Source organism: Patagioenas fasciata, chromosome 4, assembly GCF_037038585.1.
Source record: "Patagioenas fasciata isolate bPatFas1 chromosome 4, bPatFas1.hap1, whole genome shotgun sequence".
Classification (NCBI taxonomy): Eukaryota; Metazoa; Chordata; class Aves; order Columbiformes; family Columbidae; genus Patagioenas; species Patagioenas fasciata.
Window position 1 is genome coordinate 54,171,735 of NC_092523.1, and position 22,446 is coordinate 54,194,180.

Genomic DNA, 22,446 nt, shown 5'->3' on the forward strand with positions numbered 1-22,446 from the left:
CCTCCAGAGAGTTTAGACTGGCAGAGAATAAGGGAGGAGACAGAGCAGAAAACTCTCAGGAGTTGCTCTGGGCTTTCGAAGAACTATTTGTCTCAACGGGATCACAAAATGTAGTACAAGGAAATCAAATTACTGATCTCTCCTTTTTGAGAGATGCTAATTCTCAGGATGGTTTTCATCTGAAACCCAAACTCCAACTACTCAGTATTTTTGGTGCCTGGAAGAGCCAGCAGAATTTCTCACATCAGCAGCCCAAGGTTTTAGTAACCTCCTCCTGCTGTATGGCAAGAACAAAACTCACGTGGAATTGTTGATGACTGTGTTCAGTGCATTGACAAGGTCCTGCGTCGTCAGCCTGTTGAAATCCAGCTCCACTGCAGCTCCCTTGGCCCTCATGTGAGCAATGTTGTCGTGCTGGTCAGCAAACATGGGAATCCCAACCATGGGTATCCCATGGTAGATCGCTTCATAGATCCCGTTGGTCCCACCGTGAGTAAGGAAGGCCTTTGCCAAGGGGTGGCCTGGAGCAGGGAGGGAAAGTCATGTGTGACAAAGCTGTGGCAGGCTGCATTTGCTGGGACACGAACATAGCAAACTACCTGGGGAGATGCACTGCTAGAGAAGGGAACAGCCCTGACCCTAGGATCAGCAGAGCTGGGACACTTGGCTTCCTTACATTCTTGTTTGAATGCAGTATGTGAATTGGCATGTTCCTCCAGACTAGCTCGGACTGACTTCAGCCCTTCTGCTGTTGTGCAGTTCTCATTTTTGCACTGTCTCAGGTTCACAACAGTCCCCTGCTGCAGCCTGTCTTGGGTCAAGCATTTTCAAGACTGCAGAGGCTAAATCCAGCTGCAGAGTACACGGCTATTTTGATATCTACTGCTGCCCACGGGTGGTTCTTAGCCCTTCCAGACAATTGCCACTGGGCTCTGTAAGACAGGGCCTTTGACTTTAGAGATCCATAGAATCATAGAATAGTTTTGGTTGGAAGGGACCTTCAAAGTTCCTTTAGTCGAACCCCATGCCATGAGCAGGGACATCTTCACCCAGATCAGGCTGTTCCATCGTTCTTGTACAGCCACTCACCCTAAAGCCCAAAGCAGGCTAGGAAATAAAGGCTCCAAGAGCAAACCTCAGCTGCTTAAGCTGCAAAACTGTCACCACAAGCACTATGTGGTTCTTATCACCAAATAAGCCATTTTAGTGGGAAAACAAAGGAGGAAGCAGTTTTTCCGAGGGCGCAATGATCACAGATAGAATCAGGCTCACCAAGCAGGTCATTTTGGGGTATCCAGTCATAAATCCTGGTATTGGAGCCCAAAGCTTCTGGCTTTTTCCCTTTGTACCGCCAGAGGACCTTGAACAAAGGAAGAGTAAGATAAACATAGTGCATGTGACATGCTCTTCTGTATTATTACATGTAATGTAGGTCTTTATCTCAAACCCACATACCTTTTCCCAGTAATTCAAATAGCTTACGCTCCAGTTTAGCTCTTTGATTGGTTATTATGTGGTCATTATAAAAATCACATAAAGTGTTTTTTGTACTTTGGCCTATGGATGCATCTCCATGTCATTTGGTTCAGAGGAAGGGAAACACCAGAACTCCACGTGAGCTCTGCAGAGCCCAACTTCCCAGTCATGGCACATCCAGCAGAGATGCAGATGAAAAAAATGGCTGGTTGAAACATCAAAGGCTCGCTGAAGGCAACCAGACAGGTGACAAAAAAAAAAACAAGGCAAGCTGGTATAGACTAAAAAGAAAATTCACCTTTTGTGGAAGCTGGCTGAGGGCTCTGGCAATGATGTTACTTTTTTCATCAGTGAGGTTGTTGACCATCGACCCAAGAGAGAATACCACAATGCCGTGTTCCCCTGAGCTCTGAACGAATTCTTCCATTTCCTAGGAGAGGCAGAAAACATATTAAGAGTAATTATGCATTGCAGATTACACAGATTTCTGTCAACAGAGAGAATAACCTTTTTAGCTTATCGAGAAGATGACCGTGGTGTATGAGCAGCTCTGCTGACAGAAGGGCATTACTAAAATAGACTTGACCTTGTACAAAACAGGTTGTCCCCAAGAAGGAGCATGACAAATTGATACAGGTGACAGGAGCCTTGTCTTTTAGAAAGCAAGTCAAGCAGCTTCAGGACACATTTCTTCCAGAGCACAGGGAGCAGGAATGGATCCTGGCAGGGGAGTGACAGGGCTGTACCCTGTGACACCCTCCCTAGCACAGCCAGTCAAGATTCTGTATTTTCCCAGAACAAGAACTTCTAATTTCACAAATCCATGGGAAGAAAGAGTGCTGAAAAATGTCAGGGCTTTGCAGCATCCTGATGCATCAGGTTGGTGCCATCACTTTGCTAGTCATCCATTTTCCTATTGCTTGCAATACAGCACGTACTGTTGAGTGGCTTTTATACAAATCAGACTAATAGGTCTTTTCCTGATTTTTTTTTTTTTTTTTTTTTTAGCTAGTGTCTTGTGAAATGGAGCAATATCATCCAGAAGGGAACAGTTATCCATTCCCCCGATTCAAGCCCTGCTACAGGGCAGAGGGAAGAAGAGTTGCAAGGTTTTTGGTTTTGTTTTGTTTTTTCAGTAAATAACTTGCATTGAAATTACCCTGTCTCCTCTAAGGCTCCTACAGGAGCAATAATGTAGACCTGAGCATGTCATGTTGCTGTCATCAATATCTGGGAGTTTCAAATGCCTCCTGAGTATTTCCAGTCAAATCAGACCATAGGCTGGAGACTGAGCATTTTACTCCCCTTAAGATGTCTTAAACTAAGCAACAGTAGAAAAGGCATTTATACCTAGTCTCTTTCTGCAAGCCTCGACTCTGCTTTGCCTGAAGAATTTGTCCCTTCATTGAGCCTTTTTGTGTTGAATGTTTCAATGTTACCACAGGCTGCAAGTCTCTATCATAGAAATGAATCTTATGACATAGCACCTATTTTTCCTAAAATAAACACCACATTTGGTTCTGGTGATGTCAGCTCTCATCTTTTCAGAGAGCAGGCTGTAAACCCAGCCCTCAGTTTGCACAAAGCAGGACAAATGGCTAAATAGCTCTGTGCTCCACACCGGCAGCAGAGAACCTTCTTTAAAAATCAGCTTTCTTGGGCCGTGACTTGCATGGGTGATGATCAGGGAGAGAAATAATTTTTGTTCAGCTGGGCAGATACCCAACCGATGGCAGAACCAAGTCGGGATACCTTTGGTAACGGCTTTGCAGGCTGGCAATGAAGTCCTCCAACGAACTCAAAGTTGGGCAGGAAAGGGCGTGGAAATTCAAAATCCCAGTAGGTTCTGATTAACCAGATCTCTGCTTTCCCCATCGTCTCACACAGGGTTGTGGGCCTTCCTATGGGGAAGGTACAAGGGGTTTACAACATGCACGGGAGCAGTCTTGTTTGCTGTAGATCGTGAAACCGGAGCCTTACCTTTGTCCTTTAGCACTCCCAGTCAGTGTAGTCTATCAAATCGTGCACGAAATTAAAACATGGACAAATCCAGACCTATTCCTTGCCCTACCCTGTGTTTGGCCTTGGCAGGTTGCCACAAGGCAATACTATCTTCAGAAGGATTTTGAACCTTCAGGATTAATTAAGAGCAGCACATGAGTAAGTGGGAAACATTTAGTTCCTGTGTTACAGAAATGCCATTCTTGTACTGCTAAATGACTTCATTACCTCAAAGCAGGTTATTACTACAAGCACAGGAAGAGAACTATCACAGAAAACTTAGTTCCAAATTAAAAAAAAAAAAATCACAAATCAATGATCAGCAGTCAAGGAGGAAGAAAGGTTTTAAACAAAGTTCTGCTGCATTTTTCAAATGGTGACTCAGTCGGTGGCTGCTCAGGCTACAATAAAAGCCAGGTTCAGTCAACCCTACTTTTCTTGGTGACTGGCTCATCTCCTTCCACACATATTGAGAGAATTAGATCAAAACTATAGATGCTTTCAGTGTAATTTTGTGCAAATTCCAGTGTCTCTCAAAATCAATCTATAGAAAAAAATCCAGTGGGGGGAAAACAAAACAAAACAAAGCAACAACAAACATACAAACGAAAAACACCACACAGTTTTATAGCTTCCCATTTGGAAAAGTAACCTATTCTCAGGTACATGTTGCAAGTTGTCTTTGCAGTATTTTCCCACCAAAGTGTAACTGGGGAGTAAAAGGGTTAGAAGTGTTGGTAAATGATTGTCCACAGCCAGCCTAATGCAAGCAGAAACCAAGCAAAATAAGCAACAAAAGAAAAATTATCTGTAGGGCATCTTCTTATACTACTTGAACAGCATTAAAATTGACACTAGTACATTTTTATTATTTTAATTTAAAAAGTAATGAGGCAACTAGAAACTTACTGGAGTTAATATTAAGCTTGCATTACAACTAGAGTGATAGGAAGGTGTAATTAAGTCTTAACATGGCAGGAAAACTCAAACCAGGGAAAAGGGATGCAACAGGATAAACGTCCTTGTGCTTTCTGTTGACACAGATATTCTGTGCAGGATTCAAACTCCATTGAACTCCAAAGGTCACTTTGATAGACTTTGTCTTGAGCATAAGCTGTACTGTGTTGGAACAGGACTTTCAGGTATTTATGTAGTTTAAGGAGTTTATTTCAAACTCTAGATGGTGAAGGAAAGGGGAAGGTGACAGTTCTTAGCGTTTATTCTTGGAGAGTAGAAACTCAGGCTTAGCATCATGTACTAAGCAGGGTTGTAAGGTGGTACCTCCAGACAATGTACACAACGTGGACCAAGTGTGCTTATGCTCTGCACTTGCCCAAAGTCAGCCAGTGTTCCTAGTCAGAACAAGGTTAACTCCATCCCTGTCTTGCCAATGGAGCTGTCCCTCCACGGCCTTACACTATGTTAAAGAATGATTTTGCCCTCCAGCCTCTATCTGCTCTATCTTAATTGCAGGAGTACCTATCATCAAAATGAAGAGCTAAGAACTGTCCTCCAAACTCCTCCATAAGCACTAAAATGGGCACACAACTCACTGGAAGAGCTGAGCAGCAGTATCATCACTGGCAAAAATTGAAACTATGTGCCATAAAGACCATAAAAAGGAACAAGAGCAAAGCCACACTGATGTCTGTTAGACTAGACCAGACCTAAAAAAGAAAGCACAACCTCCATATGCCCAGAACAATATTACCATCTCTGCTGGCCATTAAGAAAGAATATTTTGAGAAAACACCATTGAGCTCCCAAAACAATCAAAAGGCACAACCTATGCAAGAGCAGAGACCACTCAACAGCTGCCTTACCTAAGACATTACTGTAGTACCCATCCCATTCGTCTTGCCAAAACTTCAAGAAAAATAAATCTGTGTAAAGGTAGAAAAGAAAGTTCTGTAGTCTTTCCTCAAAGGACATCTGGTCTGTCAGCCCATTTGTGCTAGCAGGCACGTAAGAAGGTGGGGACGGGAGCCCACCACACAGCCGCTCTGCCACGTTCCCATCAGAGAAGCGGAAGCTGTAGACAAAAGGGATTGCTAAGATCTCTGCTACGAGCTCCCCACCTAAAGCCAGGGGGTCAGCGATCAGAATATCGAACTTGGCCTGCTGCAGCTTTGCTATCAGCTGAGGGTTCGTCACCAAGGTGTCACAGGTCTGCTTTGATATGTAGGAAAAGATCTCCAAGTCCTTTTTCAGCCTCTGCATTTTCTCCCAGAAATAGAGATTAGAAGCCTCGTTCAGCCATAAATTGAGGAAGTCCTCCATGAGAGCATCCAGGCTCTGCTGGGAAAAGGGGACTTGCAGGACCTCAAAGGTGAAGGGGGAGGAGGTGTCTTGGTAGTTGATGAGCAGGTTGCTTGAAGGCACCAGCACAGTCACTTCATGACCCCGGTGAACAAGCTTTTCCAGTAGGACTTTCATGTTGATCCAGTGACTTGCATCAGTGGGCCAGACTACCACTTTTCCACAAAAGCCAGTGCTCCAGCAGCACATGCAGGTCCACAGCAGCCAGGTGAGCCTTGGCCCCTTCATCTCAGCAGTCTGTGTACAGCTGCAGTCTGACCAAGCTGGGAGCAATTCACTGCCCCAGTGTGCCTGCACATCAGAGCCAGCCAATAAGTGAGATCTGCCTGGTGCCAAGTTTGGTAAGAGGGCACATCAGAAAGCAAAACTGTGTGCACAGCAGGGCTGGGCAAGCAGCAAATCCTGTGCTGGAGTCTCCTCCAGTTCTTGAAATAAAGGCACTTCCTGGTTCTGCTGAGCACAAAGTGCTTTTTGCAGCATATGAGGCCCAGAAGCCCTTGCGCAGTGTTGTGGTTTAACCCTGGTAGGCACCTAAGCGCAACAGTCACTTGCTCACTGCCTCACAGGAGGAGAGGAAAAGAATTAGAAGGGCAGAAGTTAGAAAACCCGTGAGAAGAGACAGAGACAGCTTAATGAGCAAAACAATGACAAAAAAAACAAGAAAAGTAGTGCAAAATCAACATTTGCTGGCCACCAGCCAACCAATGCCCAGCCAGTCCCTGAGTGACAGCAGCCCTGGCCAGCTTCCCCCCACCAACTTTTTTTGCTGAGCAGATCATCATGGATACAGGAGGAATATGCCTTTGGTCAGTTGGGGTCAGCTGTGGAGGGCTTGCTGTTAGATGGAAATTTGTTACTGAACCAGTCAGGAATTTCAAGGCTGGGAACAGGACCTGCCGTGGGAGAGAAGCATCTCCGAAGTAACAAGGCCCCAACATGGTGTAGATCAACGGACCTATCAGCAGTGAGACTTCAGCGCGTGGACAGCCCGTGAACACAGATGATATCCAATTAGCAAATGCATGCTTGGAGCATGGACGTGTGATCAGAGAATAGTTGCATATATAAGGAGGCTTGTTTCTGTAATAAATGGCTTTGCGTGATTCACATTGAATCGGAATGCTGAGTCCTTTATCGTTTCAACAGTCAGTAGTCCTAGCTGTGTCCCCTCCCAGCTTCTGGTGCACCCCTGGCCTCCATGCTGCACACACGTTGCTCAGTAATAACTAAAACACCTCTATGTTATCAACACTCTTTACAGCACAAATCCAAACTGTAGCCCCACACAAGCTACAATGAGGAAAATCAACTCTATTCCAGCCAAAACCAGTATGTCATATGTCTCATACCAGATCTTCAAGGTGAAGTTCCACTTGCCTGTGCCAAGCAAGAACTCAGGCTGTGGAAGGCACTTGAGCAGCCCGTGAGACATTTCCAGCAGCTACAACATTTAGCCCAGTCTTATCACTTGAGTCCAGCCTAAATTTGCTTCCTCACCCTGTAAGAACAAACCTACCTGTAAAGCCAGTTATGGTTTTTATCTCCTCACTAGGTGAAAAGTGTTCTGCAGTGATTCACAACTAGTGATTCACAACTAGTGATTCACCTAAAACACTGCTGAAAGGAAGAGTCTTGGTAGAGTTAACTTCAGCATCAGTCTGCTGCCAGAGAGAAAAATGAAGTGAGGAGCACTAATTTGCGTCTTAAATGCCAAACCTCACATTTTACAGTTAATAAAAAAGCCAACACAAAATCTAAGCAGGCCTGAGACTTACACAAGGCATCAATGAACAGTGCTCCTGCCAACACAAGATGTTGTAGCCTCTGCCAAACATGATAAACAATACAAATAAATGTATGATTGGGTACCATAATAGTAGGATTTCCTGACAACTTAGTTTTCACAGCAAAATTACATCCTACTAGTGAAAAATAAATAAAAACGTAGAACCTCACATTAAAATAATATCAATTTTTTCTGTCCAACATTTATATTTATCCTGCTTCCTTTAAACATAATAATAAATACTTCAAACAAAAATGTGAAAATACTTATACAACTATAGAAAAAAATAAACACAGCTAACTTCTAACACTTCTTTTAAATATTATTAGAAAACCAACAAGCCCTGACTCTGCTGAGGGCCTTCTGTCACTGCAAATTTGGTCTCAGCTGTATCCACTTTTCCTGGCATGCAGGGTCATTTGCTCTCCCAAGCCTTTAAAAGACCAGAGGAAGCCTTTACATTTCCTTTCCATTTGAGCCAGGGAGTGAGAAGGGTGCTGTGCAGAAATAAAAGGTAGTATTGCTATGTAGTTTTCAATTTTTAATTTCTATTTCCGAATTTTTAATTCAGTAGTAGTGTTTAGTGGGTGTGTAGTCTTGTTTCACTCTTCTTTGTCCTGATTTGTGTATGGGCATGACTCATGAGTCCTGTTTGCTGTGGCTTTAGCAGTGTTTTACCTACTCCAAAGATATCTGTATGGACTTTGTTTTGCCAGTGTAAATAAACAGGTAAGGCTTGTATTTAACTGGATTTTGCACAAGAATTCTGGAGAGTGAAGAGTGAGTTCAGGGATATTTTAATTATAATTTGGGCCTTCACTCTTAAGTTCTGAGAACTCTAGTGTGTACAGCAGGTGTAATATGTGAAAATAAGAGCAGCCTTACCTAAAACATTGCTGTAGTATTGATCCCAGCTTCCCCAGAGAACGTAATGGTACATGATATCCAGCATGGCGTAGGTAAAGGTGTTTTTTAGCCTCTCCAGGAAGGACATCCTATCTGTTAAGTGGCTGAGGGTGGCTGGGATGTAGGAAGGAGGTGCCGGGAGTGTCCCACAGTGCCGCTCCACCGTGTTGCCCATGGAGAAGCGGATGGTGTACACAAAGGGGATCCCCAGCTTCTCAGCAACCAGCTCCCCACTGGGCACCAGTGGGTCTATCAAGAAAACATCAAAGCCGAATGTCCTTAGCCTCTCCAGCAGTGCTTTGTTCTTCAGGACTTCATCACAAATGATTTTGGTTAAGTTCTCCAGCTTGTACATCACTTGAATTGCCTCGTAAATACTTTTCCAGGCAGGTAGTGTTCTCTCCTTGTAAAAAAAGAAATAAAAAGCTTCTTCTAGTGAGGCAGCCATCTCTTCTTTGGTGATCGGCACCTTAAACACCTCAAACTGGAAAGGTGAGGGTTGAGTGGGGTCGAGGATGAGGAAGCATGAAGGCAGCAGCACGGTCACTTGGTGGCCCCGCACCACAAGCTCCTGGAGTATGCAGTCCATGTTGAGCCAGTGGCTGTTGTCAGCTGGCCACACCAACACCTTCCCCCCAGACCCCCAACCCAACACAGCCAACAGCCACAGCGCTGTCAGCTCCTTCCCAGCCATAGCCAGCCCTGTGTGAAAGTGTCCCTGTGGGCTGACTTCACACTGGGCTGGGCCTGTGTGATGCTGCGTTCTTCTGGAGGGCAAGGAGCCAAGGTAGCTGGTGTGAAATCCCGTCCTGGATAACCCTGTCTTTCCCTGGGGTAAAAGGGTGGCTGTGGCCAGCCGATGCCATCTGGTGGTCAAGAATGTGTTGAAGCTGGAAGATGGGCTTGCTCTGGAGCAGTGGGGAGAGCGGTGAGCCTTGTGGGGCTTGGTCCCAGAAGGGCTGTGTCCTGTTGTGCCTGTCTAATTGTGGTCTCTGTGGGTTTGGGGGTTTTGTTTTTTGGTAGAAGATGTGACTTCTCCTCTGTGTTTCAGAGAGAGGATGGACATGTTAAGCCGCTGTGTGGGCATGCTTAGCTTTATAAAGCTACTGAGTGTCAGTTCATGGTGTGCTTAAGATGGTGATCCAGGGCTGCAGCTTACATGTTTGTCTCTGAAGTGGATGAAACTTCATGGTAGGTGACTCCAGTGTCAAATCAGACTCTCCTCATAGGAACTTACATTCTCCAGACCACGCATCACAGGAGGCCAGGGCTGGCAGGCGATGGTGCGGACTGTCCTACCTGCCACTAGGTGCCAAAAATGCACAAATGCAGCCTGAAAATCTGTTAAACAGTTTTACTGATGGTCATACTTCTGATGTGCCTCTAAGAAATAATGTAAGCCCTCTTCACTGTGCCAAAAACCATCATTGCTGGGCTCCTGTGGTATTTGCTGTTTTCCTAACCATGTTGTTGTGCAAGGCTTTTCCTTCTGTGCTGCCTAGAGCATCCTTTCCAGGGTGATGGAAGCAGCTGGGCTGTGAGACAAGGTGAGATACCTCATTGGCTGCAGACAGGCCAACAGCTTGGTGTACTTGTGGAGTCCTGAAGCCTGCAAGTGTTTGCTGGCAATTGAACTTGGTGGGATTTGGAAGGGCTCTTTTTTTCCACAAGTTCAGTGTGAGGTTAGGAAAAAGAGCCTGCTGATCACATGTGACTCACGCTTACATAAATACATTTTTCTGTGTATTTACTCAAAACAGGCTGGAAGAAAATCCTGTGGCGAATGACTTGTTGCTTTCACTGTTTGCTCATGGGTGGGGGGGTATATTTTAAATAAAACGGGTTTTGTGTGGAGAGGATTGGTTTCATATGCTCAGGGATGGAAGTGGAGTTTCTATGAAGCCACCATGCATTTCAGTATTGCTACGGAGGGTGGTAGGGTTGGCTTGTAATTCACCAGCCCTCCCCTCCTTGTCACAGTAATCTGGAAAGATAAGTAAAGCAGACACTTGAGGGCAAATATGTGAGCTTTCCTGGCTGAGGTTCCTATATAGTGTGGATGTTGCTGCAACCTCCACATTTAAAAAAAAAAAAAAAAAGTGAATGTCAAATCCATCAATGGAGATGACCACTGATCCTTGTCTCGATACAGTGGCATAACAGCACAGCACCCTGCCAGGGGGGTGGTTGTGATTGATGGACCCTGGTGGCTCATTCCCTTTTCCACATATAATGACAAATTTCTTGCTGGCCTCCCTCAGACCTTGACTTTGCAGCCCTGCCAATTTCCTACCTCTGCAGGTTTTGAGGCTGTATAGAATCATATTGGTTGGAAAAGACACTCAAGATCACAAAGTCCACCTGTTAACCCAACCAAGGCACTAACCTGTGTCCCTGAGAACCTCATCTCTGCATCTGTTCAACCCCTTCAGGGATGGTGACTCCACCACTGCCCTGGGCAGCCTGTTCCAATGCCTGACAACCCCTTCTGGTAAGAAATAGTTCCCAATTTCCAATCTAAACTTCCTCTGGTGCAACTGGAGACTGTTTCCTCTTGTCCTATTGCTTGTTACTTTGGAGCAGAAACTCACCTCCTGCCTCTCACTCCAACCTCCTTTCAGGCAGTTGCAGAGAGTGAGAAGGTCTCCCCTCAGCCTCCTTTTCTCCAGGATGAACCCCCCAGGTCCCTCAGTTGCCTCCCATCACACTTGTGCTCCAGCTCCATTCCCTTCTCTGAACTCACTCCAGCACCTCAAGGTCTTTCGTGTCTGCAGGGCCCCAAAACTGACCCCAGGATTCAAGGTTTGACCTTCACCAATTCCCAGGACAGGGCACAGTCACTGCCCTAGGCCTGCTGGCCACACCAGTGCTGGTACAAGCCAGAATGCTGTTGGCCTTTTTAGCCACCTGGGCACACACTGGCTCATGTTCAGCCATTCCTTGACCAGTGCCCTCAGGACCTTTTCTGCCGGGCAGCTTTCCAGATGCTCTTCCACAAGCCTGTAGCGTTCATGGAGTTGTTGCTACCCAAGTGCAGGAACTGGCACTTGGCCTTGTTGAACCTCATGCAATTGACCTCCTCAGGCCATCAATCCAGCTGGCCCAGATCGCTCTGTATGGTCTTCCTGCCCTTCAGCAGATCAACACTCCCACCCAATTTGGTGTAATCTGCAAACTTACTGAAGGTGCACTTGATCCCCTTGTCCTGATCATTGATAAAGAGATTAAACAGAACTGGCCCCAGCATAATGAGAAGTGAAGCAGCAGAAGGCTTACCTAGGACCTTGCTATAGTAGACATCCCATTCTCCCCAGTAGTTCTGGAAAACGTAGTCTTGCAGGTGATAAGACAAGATGTTTTTTATTCTCTGGCTGAAGGACATGTTGTCAGTGAGCTCAGACAGGGCTGCAGGTGTGTAGGACGGCGGGGTGGGGATCTTCCCACAGTGCCTCTCCAGGGTGAAGGCTGGTGAGAAGCGCAGTGAGTAGATGAAGGGGATGGCCAACTTGAGAGCCACAAGTTCCCCACAAGGGGTCACGGGGTCTGACAGCACCAGGTCATAGCCAGACTCTTGCAGACGGGCCATCAGCTCTTGGTTGGTTACCACCGCATCGCACATCAGCCTGTACATCTGGTTCCAGTTTTTGGATAGTTTTCCCAGCTCCTTGTAAAACCACCAGAAGGTCAAGGTGGTTGGCCTGTTATCCAGCCACAGTGCCACTACATGCCTGATCAAGTTCTCAACGGTGTCTGTCTCAAAGGGCACATTATAGACCTCAAACTTCTCTGCGGCCTCAGCAGGTTTAATGAAGAGGGAAGCGTTGGACACCAGGATGGTGACGTTGTGCCCACGGTGGATGAGCTCCTGTATAATTATCTTCACGTTCAGCCAGTGACTACCTTCTGTTGGCCAGACCAACACCTTCCCACAGAAGACAGGCCCTAGGAGAGTGACCTGAAGAAGGAGCAGCTGGAGGTATTTCTGAGAGCTGGTGGCTTTTGTGGCCATGGTAGGGTTAAGTGCTAGATAACCTGGGAGTTACCCTTTCCAACTGGGAACGTTCCACCTCTGTATGCAGATGGTTCTTCATAAGCACCTTGAGCAAAGGCAAGAGTTTGCAGCTGCACAGGTAGGGTCTTTCAAATCCACATTTGGTTTTGGGTCTGAAAAGACAAAAAAGGATGGTTTGTGTTAACTTTTCCCTTTTTGCCTTCTACCTTGTTAGTTTTCCCCTGAGACAGCTCCTTTCCTTGGGTAGAATTGTAGAGTCACAGGATAGTTTGGGTTGGAAGGGTCCTTCCAAGCTCATCCAGTCCAACCCCTGCCATGAGCAGGGACATCTTCACCCAGATCAGGTTGCTCAGAGCCCCATCCAGCCTGGCCTGGGATGCCTGCAGGGATGGGGCATCCACCACCTCTCTGGGCAACCTGGGCCAGGGTCTCACGACCCTCAGTGTAAAAAATTTCTTCCTCATGTCTAGTGGAGGGGTGGCAGCAATCTCCACTGATGTCAGAAGTCCCTACTGACTTCAGGCTCCTTGCTTTTCATGAGAAGATTTTAATTCTTTATTTTTTTTATACCTTTTGTAGTTTTTACTCTGAAGAGCAAAACCCTTATCATGGAAATGAAAGCAAATACCAGGGAGTCTCTTCTTGCTGTGTAATTATTGCATCAGTAAATTCTGGCAGATTTACTAGTAAGTCTTAGCAAACAAGTGGCCTTGCTGCCTACACTGGAGATGTCCTGAGATTTGCTGGAGAATGTATGAACCACATCTGACTTTAAAATGCCTGTATTCCATTGGAAACAATTGGAAACCGAACCATAGAATGGTTTGGGTTGGAAGGAACTTTCCAAGCTCACCTAGTCCAAACCCCTGCCATGAGCAGGAATATCTTTACCCAGATCAGAGCCCCATTCCCCCTGCTGAGAGAAGGCAGCAAATCCTTTGTTTGGGTGATGATAATGCCAATGATATGTACTTTGTTTTGTTATATGGCAGGTGGTTTCCAGCCACTCCTGGGCAACTCCTAAAGCAGGGAGCTCATTGCTGCTCTCTGGGGCAGGTGAGCACCAACCTGGCCATATTAAGGGTTTGGTTTGGGGGTCTAAACACTGATCTGAGGCTCTCCTGGCTGCTGAAATTTCTTTTTGGAGCAAACTCTACATCTTCTAGGGTGGCTCTTGCATGGAAAGTCAGTGCTTGAGTGTAAGGTGTGGTGTCCTGGAAGGAGCTCTTAACCACTTGGATCAAAAATGACAACTAAACCCCAGGCGTGAAATGGTTCACTTGATCCAGCACAATTTGGGGGATGAATGTAGCAAAAAAAGCTCTTACCTAGCTGGGTCTTCCAAGGTAGGTCAGTGTTGTGCTCAGAGTCATAAAGTGCAATTTGCTTTGCTGGTTTGCCTCTGTCTTTGGTGCCTCACGTCCTCTGTGCCCGGGAAGCTCTGGTGAGGTTGGGTGCTGAGCAGAAGGAGCTTAAATAAATTCCACCCTGTTTTTCAATAGGAGGAAGTAATACAATATGGGATGACCACAATGAGGCAGGTATTATGGGATTATTCGTTGCTTTGTTGTGCTCCAGTAATTGAATAATAGTCAAGATGTTTTTCCCCATGCTATGGCATATTATAGAGCCAGATTCTCAGAAGGACTTTGCACCTTGTAGCTCAGAAATACAATATCTGGCTGCTTAAAAACATTTTTCACTGCTTCTAGGGTCCCAGCTGGGGGGAAAAAGAGAAGTTTGTTTAAAAAAAATCACAGTATCACAGTATGTTTGGGATTGGAAAGGACCTCGAAAGATCATCTAGTCCAATCCCCCGCCGGAGCAGGAACGCCTAGGTGAGGTCGCACAGGAAGGCGTCCAGGCGGGCTTTGAATGTTTCCAGGGAAGGAGACTCCACAACCTCCCTGGGCAGCCTGTTCCAGTGCTCTGTCACCCTCACTGAAAAGAAGTTCTTTCTCAAATTTAAGTGGAACCTCTTGTGTTCCAGCTTGATCCCGTTGCCCCTTGTCCTACCATTGTTTGCCACCGAGAAGAGCCTGGCTCCATCCTCGTGGCACTCACCCTTTATATATTTATAAACATTAATAAGGTCACCCCTCAGTCTCCTCTTCTCCAAACTAAAGAGCCCCAGCTCCCTCAGCCTTTCTTCATAAGGGAGGTGCTCCACTCCCTTAATCATCTAAACTGTCCACAAGAACAAAGAGAAAATCTTGTGGTTGGTTTTGTGGGGTTTTTCAAAAGTTGGTATGTTACCTGTGCTGCGTGTGTGGCCCTTGATTCTGGAGATCTAGGCAAGTTTTTAATGACTTGAAAATATAGGAATCTAAAGATGCATCTCCATGGCTTTTAAATTTTGTCCATAATATTCAGCCTGACTCCTCCAAATCTCTTGGACTTCAAAACAATTCCCCCAGTATATTATATCAGTAATTTGGCCCTACAGCCAGGAGTTTCACTATGATCTCTCCACAGATCTTTGTATTCAGGGTAATTTGTTTGGGTGTTTTTTTGTTTGTTTGGTTGGTTTTTTTTAGGGTTCGCTTAGTTTATAGAACTAGCTTAGTCCCATAAGAAACTTAAAGCTTTTCCAGCAACTATTGAAAGGCCATTTCCATGTGGGCCAGGGCAGATGGAAACTTTGCTTTAGCTCTTAGCCCCTCAGCAACTAACTTCTCCATAACAAAGCAGAGCAACTATTAGGGGAACCAGAGTGTTATATTCATCTGGTTTCTGTGGCCAGCTTTTAAAGATCATACTCATATTACTCTTAATACAGAGAAGACAAATATTTTGAGAAGATTAAAGGAGAAAATCCAGTAAATGAAAGTAAAGTGGGGCTGAAGAAACTGGGTGGTGTTAGGTGTCTGTATTTCACAGAGGTGGCGTTACTAAGTAAAATGGCTGCAGGACCTGATGCAACCTTGTTAAATAATGACAGCCTTTTTGAGGTTAAGGTGAGTTGTGCAAAAGTTAGGTGATATAAATGAGTATTTTCCACATAATTTTGCAGAATGGGTATGATAGTGTACATAGCACCTGTGTTACTTCCAGAAAACTGGGATGCCAGCACCCCAGCAATCCAGTGCCAGTGTAGAAAAGGGAAGTTTTTGCCCTGAGAAGCACTAAACGACTCTGGTTTTCTTTTCACTTAGTGCAAAAAAGCAGCTTCTGGACTGAAAGCAGACTTTAAAGTCTTGAATGCTGAAGGTTGGTTCATCCTCAAGTACCAACAGAAGTGAGTAGATGGAGCAATTTTGCAGAGGTACATGTGCAACATGCTCAGTAAAAGCCTCGTCCCATGTAATCCCCAGGGGTAATAAGGAAATTGCAGAAAGGTTAATGAGCTGGAATAGCCTTATCATAACCACTCTCCTCAGCTAAATTATATCTTAAAATCTCTACCCTGCAGCTGCAGGATGAAAACACCATGGACTAGGCTGATGATATTCCATGTGGTTTTATTGATTCAGTTCAAGACTTGATGAACTCTCTTCACTTCTGTTCTGACGCTGCACAGACATCTCAGTGTGTAAATGCGTAGGCAAAAAAAAAAAAAAGGAAAATGAGAGAGAACCCAGGCCAAGGCTTGTGTTCCTGCCCAAGTGTGTCCCTGCCAGCTCTAGAGTGAGGCACAGTGGTGGGCATTTGCTGAATCTGCCTGTAGATATGGCACATCCCTGTCTTGCCAGCATCTGTCTGACCCCCGCAAGGGGAAGCTGAGTGCTACAGAGATCAGCAAATCTGCAAACATCGAGGATGTCAGTGTGGTGGGACTCATCTCATGGCTCACCAGCCTGGAAAGGAGCAGTCACACTCTGCCTCCCACCTCCCCATGGGTTGCTCATGGTCCTGTGCCAAGCCTTGCCCTGCACCAGGTCAGCTCACTAATAATGAGTTGGATGAGTTTGTTTATGGTCCAGGAGTTAAACTGGTCCACAGAGCATTTGTGCAAAGACCAGGCTGTCATGAAGCAGAAGTCCCACTGAGGGACTGGCCAGCACTATCACGTTGAGCCAAGTGACAATGTATAAATATAGGAAAATAAAATAGAATAGTTTTGGTAGGAATGTACCTTCAAAGTTCATCCAGTCCAACCCCTGCCATGAACAGGGACATCTTCACCCAGATCAGGTTGCTCAGAGCCCCGTCCAGCCTGGCCTGGGATGTCTCCAGGGATGGGGCATCCACCTCCTCTCTGGGCAACCTGGGCGAGTGTCTCACTACCCTCAGTGTAAAAAATTTCTGTGAAGGGGTTTCATTAGAAGGAGATATGTTGTTGAATTAGTCAGGCCCAAAGGAATCTCAAGGCCACTTCGAGAAACTGAGAACAGAATCTGCTGTGAGAAAGAGGGGCGTTTCTTCATTAACAGGGCCTCAGCATGGCGTGAGTCGTCGGACCTATCATTAGTGGGGCTCCAGCGTGTGGACTGCCCACGATACTCATTTAGCGAATCCATGTTTGGAGCATGGATTCGTGACTAGAGAATAGTTGCGTATATAAGGAGACATGTTTCTGTAATAAATGGCTTTTGCGTGATTCACATTGAATCGGAGTGCTGAGTCCTTTATCGTTCCAACAAATGGTGACCCCGACGTGATATTCCGAACGGCGTCTCACTAAGGTCGGGGAAAAGCCTGGAGCGGCCCAGCCGGAGGCGGCTCAGCTGGACTGAGAACCGGGCGGAGACGTACGGACGTTCCGCAGATAAATTTTGTTGAAGAAGGCCCCGGGAAAGGTGAGCGGCTGGGAGCAGGAGGAGGGAAGAGTGAAGTTATGGGGCAGAATATATCCTCAGAGGAAGAAGCTATAGTTAAAGTCCTCCTGCATATTCTCTCTATGAGAGGACTTAAATACGAAGAAAGTAGCATACGTAGACTGTTGGTTTGTTGTAGAACTAACGGCTACCCGACAGAAGCTGAGAAAGCTTTTAAAATTGAACTTTGGGACGATATAGGGCAGAAATTATGGGATAAGATTAGCGACGGAGATAAAGAAGCTAAATCATTAGCGACTACATGGAAGCTTATAATTTCCACCTTAAAAGAATTTAAGGCTGAGCGGGCTGCGGTTACTGGAATTTTTGCAGCGTTACAGCCTGATAAGAACTCTAAAAATAACTGTGAAGCTTACCCAGTCCGTGTTTTCGATACCCTCCTTACTCCATCCCCTGTTGTGCCTTCGGCACCCCCAATGATACAACAGTCTGGGGCGGAGGGAGGAAAATTACCGAGTGGATGGCCTCCTGTACCATCACACGACCCTGGAGAGACCAAGAAGTCCAAAGAACTGGAGTCAGATAATTTGTCAAAAGGACTGGTGAAAGTTGAGAATGCTAAAGTCGTAAATAAGTGTAATATCAATTCTTTTACTGATTTGTGTCCGCGTTCACCGCATTCTATCCTTCTAACTCCTACAAGAGAACAGAAGAAGCCGCCGGATAAGAACTGGGCAAAAGAACTGTGTGAAAGATCAGATCAGCTATTAGCGAGTGAATCCAACAGTCAGCAATATCAAGCTATGAGAGAGGTGCCTGAAACCAACAAAGCAGCCAAATCATTTGCAACTGTTAATCAGGGTCCCAATGAGAATTACATGCAATTTATTGACCACCTTCAAGAGACCATCAATAAGCAGATTGAAAACTTAGAAGTTAAGGAAGCACTGGTGTTGAAATTAGCAGTAGAAAATGCTGATGTTTGCTATCAGCATGTTATTTGCGAGTTTTACAGTACATATTAGGTGTTCCTGTGTACCGTCTCTCTGAAAATCAAGCAGCTTGTCAGGAATGTGAGTTAATTGTTTCACTAGTTGTTTTTAAGTGCGCCATAAAACCTTCTGCCTGCTCTTCCCACTCAGGCTGCAAGCAGCCCTGTGCTTCCCCACCGCCTTCCCCCCCCCCCCTCCCCCCTCAAGGTTTTTACTTGCAAGATGGGGTCAGGAATGATTGTTTTCAGTTGTGTTCCTAAAAAATTGGTATTGGGAGGTGTTTTAAAACATAGAAAAGCACTCGGACAAGAAATCATTAAATCTTTTCAGACAGTTTTTTTTACAGGTGGGGCGATTTCAACTTCAACAAGCTGAGAGAGACTTAACACACAGGTCAGAAAACTTGTTAAAGTCTGCAAGATGCTTTCCTTATTAACCTGTTTTCTTTGTGGGTATCTGTTTAAGCATGTTGCAATTTTGATAGGTCTTTGTTACATGGTACGATAAGTTCACAGTCTGTTAAATCATGAGATTCCGTTGACTCAAAATGTGCATTTTGTGGTAATACAGAAGAACATGAGTAATTTAGTTCTTTACTGCATGAATGTGATGTCTATCCCTGTTTCTCTATTAGGACGGGATGTGTTAGGACAACTAGGAGCAACTCTGGTGACAAAACAACAGCATTTCTAGAAGCGGCCATTGATGATGGGCGACCAGTACTTCAATTACAGTGGAAAAATGATGATCCAGTATGGGTAAATCAATGGCCGCTCAGTAAAGAAAAACTCGCCCACGTCGAAGAGCTAGTACAGGAACAGCTTGAAAAAGGGCATTTAGAGCCGTCTACAAGTCCCTGGAATACTCCTGTGTTTACTATTCAGAAAAAATCAAAGAAATGGAGGTTGTTACATGATCTTCGAAAAATTAATGATACCATGGAAGACATGGGAGCATTACAGCCGGGATTACCATCCCCTGTCATGATTCCAGAAAATTGGCAGATCTTAATAATTGACTTGAAAGATTGTTTTTTCACCATTGCTTTGCATCCTGATGACTGTAAACGTTTTGCATTTTCCATAAATTCTGTAAATAAGGCTGAACCTGCGAAAAGGTATCAATGGGTAGTTTTGCCACAGGGAATGAAAAATTCCCCAACTATGTGTCAAATTTATGTAGCTTGGGCCTTGCAATCAATCAGAAAATCTCATCCTGAATTAGTGATTTACCACTACATGGATGACATATTAATAGCTGGGGAAACTTTTTCGACTGATTTGTTGATAAATGAAGTATCTGATACATTGCAGCATAGAGGATTGCAAATTGCTCCAGAAAAGTGGGTGATCTGAATTGGTTCCGAAGCATTTGTGGGATCACTAATGAGGATTTAGCTCCAATTGTAAAACTGCTAAAAGGGGATAGTGACATTAGCTCTCCTAGAACGCTTACTGCTGAGGCGGATGCTGCTCTGAAAAAGATTATGTCCAAACTTGTAAAAGCTTTCAGCCATAGGTGGAACCCAGATTATGTAATCGGACTACTAATTGTAAACAATACTAACTATCCTTTTGCTCTCATAATGCAATGGACAACTGGTAAGGAGCCGTTAAAGATCTTAGAGTGGGTGTTTTTGCATTTTCGACTCAAACGAACCATTACAACCAGGGTTGAGGTCTTTGCTCAGCTTATAATGAAAGGTAGGCAGAGAATAGTCGAAATTTCAGGGGCTGAGCCTGCATATATCATTGTTCCCCTCGTTTCAGAATATTTACAGTGGGCTTTGCAGAACTCCTTACCTTTTCAGATTGCGTTATTAGATTCTCAAGCTTTAATTAAGACATTTTCCCCTCCACACAAGTTAATGTCAGTTTTGAATATAGGATCAATGGAGGAGGGTCCCCCTCTTCTCTCAGAATTTCCTATTAAAGGACCCACAGTGTTCACTGATGCAGGGGGTAAAATGCAGAAAGCAGCAATTACATGGAAAACAGATGGAAAATGGCACGATGTGATACTAACTGACCTGAAAGGATCAACTCAGCATTTGGAACTCAGGGCTGTAATAGAAGTGTTTATCAGATTTGCTCATAGCCCAGTGAATATTGTTTGTGATTCTTTGTATGTGGTAGGTGTGGTAGCTCGCATTGAAAGATCATTGCTCAAAGAGGTTCAGGATGCACAACTGATGTCTTTGTTCAAGCAACTATGGTTGTTGGTCGGAGAGAGACAACACCGATACTTCATAACACATATCCGTAGTCATCTGACAATTCAAGGCGATTTAGCTGAAGGAAACCGCCGAGCTGATTTTCTTGTATCTCCTGCCTGGGTTCCACCTCCAGTAGATAGGTTTGGGCAAGCAGTACGCTCTCATAGTTTCCTCCATCAGTCTGCTCAGGTCTTACAGCGGCAATTTTCATTGTCCGAAAGTGAAGCCCGAGGTATTGTTAAAAGTTGTGCAGATTGTCAGCGCATCTCAGTAGGGCTGGGTGCAGGAGTCAATCCAAGAGGATTAGGAGCCTTGGAATTGTGGCAAATGGACGTCACACATGTCCCTGAATTTGGCAGGCTGAAGTATGTGCATATGTCTATTGATACATATTCTTTCGCCATATGGGCCACTGCTCAGACTGGTGAAACTAGTTCACATGTGCAACGACATTTACGTTCTGCTTTTGCAGCTTTGGGAGTTCCTGCACAGGTCAAGACAGACAACGCACCTGGTTATATCGCCAAAGCTACTGCCACCTTTTTTCAGTTGTGGGGTGTTAAGCACATTACAGGGATACCAAATTCTCCTACTGGTCAGGCCTTGGTAGAAAGGATGAATCGAACTCTCAAGCATCAGCTTGACAAACAAAAAGGGGGAACTGACTGTACTACTCCACATGACAGACTAAGCAAAGCATTATATGTCTTAAACTTTTTACGCCTTCCGCAAGGGTTCGACATTCCACCTATGATTCGTCATGGAACAAGCTTAAAAGGACACTTGACAGACCTTAGAGAAAATCAATGTCAGGTCAAAATACGCAATGGAGTTACTGGTGAATGGGAGGGTCCTTTCCAATTAATAACTTGGGGAAAGGGTTATGCTTGTGTCATTACAGACCAAGGATCAAAATGGATTCCTGCGAAATGGATCAAGCCATGGCTGAATAAAGACAACAAAGATTCGACAGATGCAGAAGGACAGGAGGGAGATAAGTTGTGAGAATTGTCTCAAATGTAAACCATGAATTCTTATTCAGTGTTATAGATGCTCTTAGACCCAGTGGTCTAAAAGCTTATTAGTAAACAGATAAGGTACCTTCCATAGAGAATGCTAATTTGAACAGATAGTAAGAGTTCCAAAAGGGTGATATTACAATTAGATAATCTATGCATAGATAAGGTAAAAGTATAAGATATTTCTACCATGGTAACCTAATTTAGCAACTGGTAAGGTTTTAAAAGAGATATTAAGATTAAGCTATAGATCTTTTAAATAGGTTAATATAAGTTTTAAGATATTAATTCAATAATTAGCATATGAACAGGTTAATATAAGTTTTAAGATATTAAGTCAATAATTAGCATATGCTGATGGTATTAAGTACGTTACTCTATAAACTGCGCAGTTATAGATCTTTTAAGAATTTAAGAGAATATATTGTATTAAGTTGTCTGACTATTCTAAAATAGTGCGTTGGTAAGGTTGTCATAAGTAGAATTAAGGTTTTATATATGATATGAAGGTTTGAGTATAAGCAGATAGTTGTTTAATCTTATTAAGTAAGGTTTAGCTACATTATATGTAATTGTAATTATGCTGTTAATCACGTGTCCTATGTTGCAGTGTATTTCAAAGATGATTCAGCATGCTGTTTTTGTTCAAGAACAAAAAGGGGGAATTGTGAAGGGGTTTCATTAGAAGGAGATATGTTGTTGAATTAGTCAGGCCCAAAGGAATCTCAAGGCCACTTCGAGAAACTGAGAACAGAATCTGCTGTGAGAAAGAGGGGCGTTTCTTCATTAACAGGGCCTCAGCATGGCGTGAGTCGTCGGACCTATCATCAGTGGGGCTCCAGCGTGTGGACTGCCCACGATACTCATTTAGCGAATCCATGTTTGGAGCGTGGATTCGTGACTAGAGAATAGTTGCGTATGTAAGGAGACATGTTTCTGTAATAAATGGCTTTTGCGTGATTCACATTGAATCGGAGTGCTGAGTCCTTTATCGTTCCAACA

The 22,446-nt window shown here is 44.6% G+C and overlaps 2 protein-coding genes across 9 annotated transcripts in view; one reads left to right on the forward strand and one right to left on the reverse strand.

Moving 5' to 3' along the window:
* Positions 1–22,446, reverse strand: part of LOC136100994 (UDP-glucuronosyltransferase 2A2-like) — a 29,273-nt gene that overhangs the window by 3,822 nt on the left and 3,005 nt on the right. For 2 of the 5 annotated variants that reach the window (XM_071807894.1, XM_071807895.1), the window contains 6 exons: positions 13,829–13,988; positions 11,765–12,652; positions 3,229–3,377; positions 1,775–1,906; positions 1,273–1,360; positions 302–521 (listed from right to left, as the gene is read on the reverse strand). In XM_071807894.1, the coding sequence (XP_071663995.1) occupies positions 302–521; positions 1,273–1,360; positions 1,775–1,906; positions 3,229–3,377; positions 11,765–12,497 (1,322 nt within the window). In that variant the 5' untranslated portion in view covers positions 12,498–12,652; positions 13,829–13,988. Of the gene's footprint in view, positions 1–301; positions 522–1,272; positions 1,361–1,774; positions 1,907–3,228; positions 3,378–5,300; positions 5,946–8,467; positions 9,201–11,764; positions 12,653–13,828; positions 13,989–22,446 lie in introns of those variants that run through there. The other 3 variants (XM_071807896.1, XM_065836682.2, XM_065836684.2) reach the window with 3 other exon arrangements.
* Positions 16,737–22,415, forward strand: LOC136101604 (uncharacterized). 4 transcript variants are annotated; one of them, XR_010651352.2, is made up of 3 exons: positions 17,278–18,291; positions 18,557–18,603; positions 20,898–20,999. XR_010651352.2 is itself a non-coding variant. In XM_065837871.2 (2 exons), the coding sequence occupies exon 1, from the start codon at positions 17,278–17,280 to the stop codon at positions 18,241–18,243; it is 966 nt and encodes a 321-aa protein (XP_065693943.2). In that variant the 3' UTR covers positions 18,244–18,291; positions 18,557–19,418. The 4 variants fall into 4 exon arrangements, 1 of the variants encoding a protein (XP_065693943.2); XR_011738843.1 differs by lacking the exon at positions 20,898–20,999 and adding an exon at positions 21,327–22,415 and having other exon boundaries at positions 16,737–18,603; XR_010651351.2 differs by having other exon boundaries at positions 17,278–18,603.